This window comes from Diadema antillarum, unplaced genomic scaffold, assembly GCF_040938485.1.
Source record: "Diadema antillarum isolate AM-2024a unplaced genomic scaffold, OU_Dant_1.0 seq00001021_RagTag, whole genome shotgun sequence".
Classification (NCBI taxonomy): domain Eukaryota; kingdom Metazoa; phylum Echinodermata; class Echinoidea; order Diadematoida; family Diadematidae; genus Diadema; species Diadema antillarum.
The window spans coordinates 714,342-723,715 of NW_027271856.1; the positions used below are offsets into that span (position 1 = coordinate 714,342).

The following is a 9,374-nucleotide window of genomic DNA, read 5'->3' on the forward strand; positions in this document are numbered from 1 at the left end:
GAAAATGACGAGGAAGATAATAAATCAATTAATTATACAGCCGTCGTTGTTCTAAAGCTCTGATACCAAATCGAAGCAAATTTAGAGTACAACTCGTACACGCTCATACGCCATTTGATTAAACCAAAAAACAACAACAGAGCAATTGTCTTTCATTTTAGTTTTGATGATGAAAGATAACATTGTAACCAGAGAATACCGTCATTTCCCTTGCCACTGCTTATTAAAGGGAACCCAAACCCAAAGAGCAATGTGGACTGAATGAAAGCAGTCTAATACCATTAGTAGAATACATCAGTGAAAGTTTGAGGAAAACCGGACAATGGATGCAAAAGCTATGAATTTTTAAAGTTTTGGTGTTGGAACCGCTAGATAAGGAGACTACTAGAGGTTGTGACGTATGTGTGGACAACGATATAAAGAAAATATAAAGAAAATTCCACAAAAATTAACTTTTCTAGTATTATGAAAGAGCACTTGACTAACCACTTTCAGAAAGCAGGGAGAATAATTGCTACCCTTAACATACGTCAGTATCAAGTTGATGGACTGTGTAATTTTCATGAAAAGTGAATTTTTGTGGAATTCTCTTTATATTTTCTTTATATTGTTGTCCATACATACGTCATAACCCCTAGTAGTCTCCTCATCCAGCAGTTCCAGCACCTAAACTTTAAAAATTCATAACTTTTGCATCGATTGTCCGATTTTCCTTAAACTTTCACCGATGTGTTCTACTAATGTTGCTGCTTTCACTCAATCCACATTTCTCGTTGGGTTTGGGTTTCTTTTAATTGGGGATTTCTGAGGTGTGATACTCAGGTTTTCAAGAGTAAGGTACTGTTTACCTACACACACGCGCGCGCGCACACACAAGACAAACAAACTATCAAACAGCTATGTAGCTTGGTCCTGTCGTGTGAAATGGACTGGGTATGTCAGGTGTAATTTGCGTATTGGGGACATGGTGGCATTATTTCACTTTAGAAATGTATGTGATTACACAAAGTGGTAGCCTTGAGACATGTGTAGATGACGGTGGTAGACCTGCTGAAGTTGCGTCGTACCTGCAAGTAACAACCGTAACTTGATAATTGACGAATTTATGGTAACGGATGAAATTAAAGGAACTGTCTGTTTCAGATCGTTCAGTTTATGGATGTTTCTTCCTTATTATTGAATGCCTGCCCCCAATTCTTCTTGTATATATAAACCAGCGACTTAATTCTTAATTACTCTCGTATCGAGGTTTGGAGTTTTCTTTACTTCCTCACACCTCAAGGGACGTCCCGTAGGGGATATAATGTCATTAGTGACATTCACAGCTACATCAGTTCCACCATAGCTGCTGGTGAAGTAGTTATTTAGTGTTTTCCTCGTACTGAGATATTCATGTATTTTGCTTTCTGTAAGTACTTTACCCACTTTTTTTCGTCTTCAGAGCTGCCTCGAATTACAAGCAAGCCGTCTGCAGAGCAGGAACCTAATGTTCCCGAAGGTACGTTAGCTTTCTTTATATTTGTTGGTTTGCTGTTGTTGTTGTTTCTATTTTGTTTGTTTTCGGTAACGTACAATTGCGCTTGTGCTTTGAAAACGATGGTGCAAATCAGACACAAATGCACGGCAGTCTTGCCAGGAGTCCGAAGGGGTATCTGTTTCCAATGCAGACTATTCTGTTCTCAGGACAAAATAATTATCAGACATAATTATAGACATCGCAAAACCACCATAATTTTGCGCAAACAATCAGCCTCCGTGTGCTGCGTCGTGCTTTCCCCGATCTTTGACACATTCAAGCGTTATCTCCACTGTATTACGTATAAAGTCATATCCTGAATTCCATATATCGAAGACTGCTGTTGCGAATTTTTACATGGTATATTTATGTGATGTTCGCGCTTAATACCGGAAGTACATGTTATTGTAACACATTAAATGCGCTCAAACCATACTTGCCCTGTAAAATACATAAACAACTAATATTGTGTTTTGTCATTATTATTAATAACGTACAACTTTCGTATGAACGATAAAAACATTATTAGCAGCGCAACACGGGATGACTTGATGTTGCCCTAACTTCAGTTCATCACAGTAAACCAAGAGGTAGCATAATGGCCGCGGTGAGTGACTTCTTGAGGACAGAGTGTTCGAGGTCACACACTCAGTGCACGCGATGGATATTCGATAACGTGCTCGGGATGGTTTATTGCCACTTGGTTTAATATCAGATGGTCTCCTTCCCAGTTCGTCTAACACCACTACGGCTACACTCATTTGGTCTACTGTCAATTTCGTTAAATGCCCATTTGCTTTAATCCTCACTTGGTCTAATGTCCAGTTTGGCTAATTATCATTTTGTCTAATGACCAGATGGTCTAATTGCAATTTTGACTCATTTTTTTTCCATTTTGTCTAATAAACTGTGGGTATTAGACGAAATGGGCATAGTCCATCTGGAAGTACACCAACTGGTAATGAGGATAATAAGCCAGTTCGTAGTTAGCCCATGTGCACGTTGGTACAAATGACCTTTCTATTTTCTTAGTTGATTAGGCACTTCACTCACATTCAAAGCAACATAATGCATACCGGTAGGTTTGCCCGGCGTAACAATTTATGGAATTCGTGTTAAACAAAATTGATCTTGCACAGCGAGACCAGGTGACCAGAATGGTCCGTCAAATAACCCTCGGGGGAAGCATCCATTTCTTTGTATTGCATTGAATGCATAAAAACATGTTTATATTCGTAATGCCAAATACACTGTACCAGGTTTGCAGTCAGGTGGATGTAATGGCAAGTATCATGTACAAGGATTGCATGAATAATCATTATATGACAGATGCTTATCTCCGTGAATTTAAAAACCATCATCTGCTTTGGTACCAATGACCTTTTTCTGCTCATGCGCAAAGTGGAACTACGAACTGGCTTATTGGACTACTAGTATATGATCATTAGACGAACTGGTTGTAGACGAAACAGGATGAGACCGTGTGGGTGAGACTAAATGACTATTAGACGAAGTGGGAGTAGACCAAGTAATAGATCACCCTCCGGGTTGCCACCAAACGCCAGGCTACCAGAAGCTATTGACTGTTATTCAGTGCTGTTGACCAGTTTGACTATTAAGGTGTATAGATGACACAAGATGCAACGACAAGATGAAACTTACGGGAAAGGCTGGTACCATGTATCAACAGGGTGCGGTCCATTAGTCAGGATAAAAAGACGCAATCAATATGAGTCAGATGGTCTCCGATTTTTGTCATGTTAAAGTAAATACCAATTCAGTCAATACCTTTGGTGCAACAAGGAATTAAGAACTGATATCCGCAATGATCTTCCGGATTCAAAGAGGCAGATTGCCCTAAAGAAGGAGATGAACTGACATGTTTTGAGGTGCTATTGCACCTTCATAATACATGTGAATTGAGAAGATGTAGCAATATCGATAGAACAAACCAATGAAAGTTTGACGAAAATCGGACAATTCGTTCTACAGTAATACATTTTTGAAGTTTCAGTGCCGCCTTTACTGGATGAGAAGATTACTACAGCTTGTGATGCCACATGTGTAGACTGATATAAAGAAAATGGAAAGAAAATTCGACGTATTTTCACTTTTTCGCATAATGAAAAACACTTGACTTGCCTCTTTTAGAAGGCAGGAGGAATGATATTACCCTTAATATACGTCCGTGACCATTGAGAGAACGTGTTGGCCCTACTTTAAAAAAAGAAGAAATTTTGTGAGATTCTCTTGATATTATTTTCTTATATCGTTCTACTCGTGTGACATCATAGACTGTAGTAGTCTTCTCATCCAGCAGTGACTGCGCAGAAACTTAAGAAATTCATAACTTTTGAACGGACAATCTGATTTTCCTCAAGCTTTCACGGATGTGTTCTACTAATATTGCTGCATTCACTCGATCCACATGTATATGAGGGTGAACATGTCCTGTAAGAGGGAATAGCGTGCGTGCTTTATTGTCTTCCAGATATCATCAAGACAGTTCATTTACTATTCTTTATGAGATTTAATGTGCCATTCCTCTCGTATTTTCAGACGACCCGCCTTTGATGAAAACAGATAAAGTTTCTCCTCTGTCATATCTTGTCATAATTATTCATGTTCCTGAAGTGTGTAGTAATGTACATTATATTTGTTCGTGTGTATTGTGTGGACATTATCTACTAAATACGTAAATCATTGAAGCTCATAGAATCAAACCCAGTCCGACATGGTTTATACCACTTCCCTTTTCTATTTCCTGTACAGACGGAGAATGTCCGAGAAAGTGTGCTGCCTCGACAAGAAAAATTAGTCAAAAGAAATACTGCAGAAAAGATTATGGTAAGGTCATACTTCAGTTTATCTTCCTTTACCTCGATTGTCTGCCCTAGCGAATGCGACTCTCGTATGGGCGAAGAATATCAACGTTCGCACCAAAATGCTTCCAATCAAAGCTGATGTAACGACCTTCTTCAAGTAGAATTATCTTTAAACAGGAAAGTCGCAAGAAAATGAAAACTCCTTCTTAGGGGACGCGTAACGGTGCGTGAACTGTCACTACAATCCACCCTATGTACAAAATGGTTTTCATAAAAGTAAAATAGGTTTCATAAAAGTAAAATAGGTTAACCTCAGAGGTAGTATTACACTGATTGGACCTCAAATAGATAAAAAAGAAAAACCTGATGCCTTCGATTGAATCACTTTTTATATGATTTTATGACATCTTCTGCGCAACCAATATCATTGTTCTCAAAGCATTTGACGCTTTTTCGTTATAACATTTTATAAATTTCTTCCTTTATGTCCGAGTTTGATGAAACCTGTTCGATTTTGTTCATTTGATTCACCCTTTTTGTTCGGTGAATATGATCATGGTGTGGAAATATATTCAAATCACATCGAAATCTAATCGACACCATGGCGTGGGTGAGGTGATAATGTAGGTTTACGGAGATGCGATCACACGATCCTTCCGTGAACAGAATGATTTTTCTTTTCCAATCAAAGGAGTGATAGAAGTTCGCCAATATTCTGGGATTGTGGTTCATGTCATCATATCGGGCAAGCTCTCGTCGTGACAGCTGAATGAAAATGGTATCAAATGTTTCCTACTTGTTGTTGTATCCTCCCCGTCACCTCAGGGCACTCTTCCCGTTTCAAGACCACATGGCTCCACGAATCTCATAGAGTCATGCAGGCATGTGGCAGGGAACGAGCAAACCTCTCTTTGCCAAGTTCTATTCATAGAGGATCGTGCGCCGTTGTTGCGTTGTTGAGTTCGCAACATCAGGGAAAACAAAGCATATAGTACGCTTATTTGATATTGTTACAAGCTGTAATGTCATGCAAGCTTTATTTGATACAGGGAAGACATATAAAAAATGCGCAGGAGTGTAAAAGACATCTCAAAACTCTACGGTTTCCCTTTTTTCTGTTAATTTTCTCGAGGATGGAGATGTCAATACATATTCGCTTATTTAAAAAAAATGTATTAAAATGCATTGCACAATAATAAAAATGAATACGCATGACACACTGAGCAGTAATAGCTAAATTTAAAGAGGGCATGTGACCTCGCATGTGACATGTTGACAATCTCTGGTACGGAAGAAGGTCTGCCCACAAACAGTTCATTTACCGTATCCATCGATGAAGCGACTCCATTTACGAAAATTGTACGAGAAAACACTTTCCACTGTCAAGCAATTGGCTGGCACGATTTAACTACAGTTGTATATGTCGACCTTTTCAGAATAGACACGTTATGAAAATGTGAATACTACATGAATAGTTCGTGAAGCACCATTATATTTCTATTTACATGACGCCTATTTCATTTGCTACTTTTCCAGTTGTTCACGCGCACATCTTATCGAGAGAGATGGAAGAGGAGTGGGTGAAATTCACAGCCAACATCATCACCGTCTATAAGAAGGGAGAACAGCGGCTACGAAGGGGAAACACTTTCCTCTATGTCAGGCACCGGGACCTTACTTGCAAATGTCCAAAGATCCGACTGGGCCACAAGTACCTGATACTTGGAGAGGAGGATAAGTCATCCAACCCTGGTACACAGGATGGAGTGATCGTTGATAATCGTAGCGTGGTCCTAAAGTGGAGAGACCCGTGGGACAATCGCATGAGGAAGTTTAGGAGAAACGAGCGGCGGAGTGACTGCTAGGAGGACTCCTATGGTAAGGCTGTGGTGACTCTTTTCCGACACATGTTTTGCGAGAAGAATTAAGACTGTGACTAGGAAGTAAGAGGACATCTGCTTACACATTGCTTCGTGGGAATAGAACGAGAGATTGGAACTTCTGCCGATTTTCTTTCGCTGCTCGTAGTTGAAGGAGGCGTGTCTATGACGACAGCGGCTAGGCACTAGTGACGGACGGGACATTCTCCTCCTGACTCATTATGTTGTCATCGATACAATAATGGCGTCATGAAGGAATCAGTGGTCATCTGTGTGCCCGTCTCCGAGGCCAGCCAATAAAAAAGACACGCGACGCATAATCTAGACGTAAACTCGAACGTGGTAAACAATGCTGGTCGACCTTGGAGGAGGTAAAATTTGGATGAACATTACTCTATGCGAAATTGGTATCCAAAGTTCTATAAATAATGCGGTGAAAGCTTGTGGCAGTTATCTGTGGTTTTGCAAATGCATCGATTGTGTTGTTTTCAGACCACATCTTATTCTGGAAATATTGTCCATAATGTTGACAGAAGTGCTCATCAACTGTGTGGAGAATACATTCATCTCATTAATTTCAATTATTTTTCACTGCCCGTTCATTAGTGAAGCGACATGAATATCTAAGCTGCGAATGAACAAATTAAGACTCGTACTAGATCAAATAGCAATGCATTTGTTCGGTCAGTCGGTATCAACAATGTAGGAATAGACCTACATTACACTGAAAGGAGGTCTGTATTTAGAGAGATGACTATGGGATTCGTTATTGTAATCACCATCATATCCATGTTAGAGAACTTCCAATGCCAACATGATGTACAGACCTCCGAGCCCGCGCAGGCTTGAAACGTAAGACGGTCGATGGAATTTTGTTTCACACGATACGAGCATTTGATTCCATTGATGTATAGATAATGAATAACAATGTCGTGTACACAAATATTGTATTCTTTGATTGTTACTGTGGGTGTAACGAGACGTGATTGTATTATTTCTGTGGTCTTTATTTAATTATCACTTTGTAAATAATCTGAAGTATAGAATTGTATAGAAAATGTGGATAGCAACCATATAAATGAAAAATGACCCAATACGGTGTAATGTGCGATGAGCTCGAGGCTGCAACTATCACCGAACAGTCTCATGAGCTGTCTGTGATTTGTCGTGTATGCTGGTTTGAAAACAGAATGAAACTTGATATACTGTTCACTTGTTTTAGGGTAATGACGTTGTAAGCAATGTATACCTATCATTAATGGTGAAGTGTTGTTCGATGTCATAGCCGAAATATGTGGAAATGCTACTGGCTGATTGTTGGGAAATCTCTTCCAGCCACAGTGTTCGTATAGTAATAGCAGGCATACTGACACCGGGAGTGCTCACGAAGATACCATGATATGGCTGCTTGGTGTCACGTATTCCTGCTCAGCATGTGCGTAAGTCTATATTCCAGATATCTCTGGTAAGCGAGTGGTATTTTACGAAGTTTTTCATGCCTCTGGCCAGCTTGGTATCAGAAGACATGTATTCAGGATGTCCGTGTGTCTCTCCGTTTGTGAATATGTTAGTCCGTCGTTACGTCCCTCATTGTGGTATTCATTGTGATATCTATCTTCCCGCCTTTTCCGGAGGATTTTAGTCATATTGTGTCCTCATTTTGAAGCTGAAATGTATACAGATAAGCGGTCGAGTATTTGCACGAAGTAGCAAAGTAATCTTTAAGGTAAGAGATTATTAATATGATATGATAGCAATCTACACTGATACATAGATTGCTATCATATTATTTTAGTAATCTCTTGCTTGAAAGCCTGTGTTATTTTCATTGTCATTAGTACATCACGACATTGGTAACATTTGATGTTAAAAACGCGACTGTAGTATTCACATCAAGAATGACGTTTGTCAAAAAGATTTTAGACTTTGATAGTTTCATGTACTATTTCACTAACTCTTTTATAATACTGTTCAAATATAAAACCTAAGTGATGAAGAACTCAATTTCGTTCTTGAAATTTGGGGGAAAAAAAGTCGCAAAACGTTCAAAGGCTGTAACGTGTGTATTGTGTTACGATACTACATCTCGTAAACCGTGGAAAGAGATTTACATAAAAATATGTTATTGAGCTCGAATATGTAAATGGTATTGCTAACAGTAGAAAAGAAGTATTCACGTTATGAAATACATTGCCATAAAGTTTCGAAAGTTGATCAACCTAGAAGGGGCGCATCATTGTTAGAAGCATAAAAACAACTTGAAAACATTAGACGGCAAGGCAGAATTACGTGTTCATATGTCATCACCCCTCATTCTTTCCAAATGTCTGGTAGGCCCTTACGTTCACTGATGAGCTATTGATTCGGTGCAGAAAATGAGTCATGTCTATTGTGGACAATCACTGACAAATTATGTCTTACTCTAAAAAGGTTTTCATATCGTCAACCACCCATGACACGCGAGTCTGAAGTGAAAAACAGTGAAATATTGGCATTGTATCTAGAATTCGATATCTACTGGGCAAAAACACTGTAACTCATCGTTTTGTATACACGCTGAGCTCTTACCTGCCGTATTTCCCTGTCAAACTTATAGTGGCGAGTATATTTACACCATAGATTTCGACTGCAGCGCATAAAAGGATCCATAGTATTTGACGTGGCTGCTCCTCCGTATCATGTTGTGTAGAGCCTCGGTCACAACACACCGTCCGTGTTTATACGCTGTAGTTCGTACGTTTTTGGCGGACATCACGGCATTCACGTTTTTCTGAAAATGTGGGTAGGGAGTGGCAAGAGCAGGGAGGGAGAAACACGTTAATCCGTAGCCGAAAGTTCTTTGTGTCCTAGAAGTGCTACGGCGTGTCTGCATGCTCCAAAATCCGTACCGAACTTTAATTTCGTCTTTAACTTTTATTAATAAAAACTCCGAGAATGGCTCGTGATCCTTCCAGTTGTTCCAGTCATTTAGTTGCCCCTGTAAACATCATTGTGTACGAATGCATAAAACAAATACTTGTTCATAATGCAGAATAGATAACAAATACGTGATGAGAACATGCTTTTGTAATACGTATCAGTACAAAGTGTCATAATTTCAGAAAATGACAATTATACGTATATCCTGTGATTTATCGCAATGTTCCATAATGC

The 9,374-nt window shown here is 39.3% G+C and overlaps 1 protein-coding gene across 1 annotated transcript in view; it reads left to right on the top strand.

Annotated features, from left to right (window-relative positions):
• LOC139742817 (netrin-1-like) overlaps positions 1–7,327 on the top strand; it is an 87,075-nt gene extending 79,748 nt beyond the window's left edge. The window contains exons 4-6 of the mRNA XM_071653332.1: positions 1,442–1,498; positions 4,289–4,363; positions 5,878–7,327. Of these exons, the coding sequence (XP_071509433.1) occupies positions 1,442–1,498; positions 4,289–4,363; positions 5,878–6,206 (461 nt within the window). The 3' untranslated portion in view covers positions 6,207–7,327. The remainder of the gene's footprint in view (positions 1–1,441; positions 1,499–4,288; positions 4,364–5,877) is intronic.
• Positions 7,328–9,374: the final 2,047 nt, after the last annotated feature.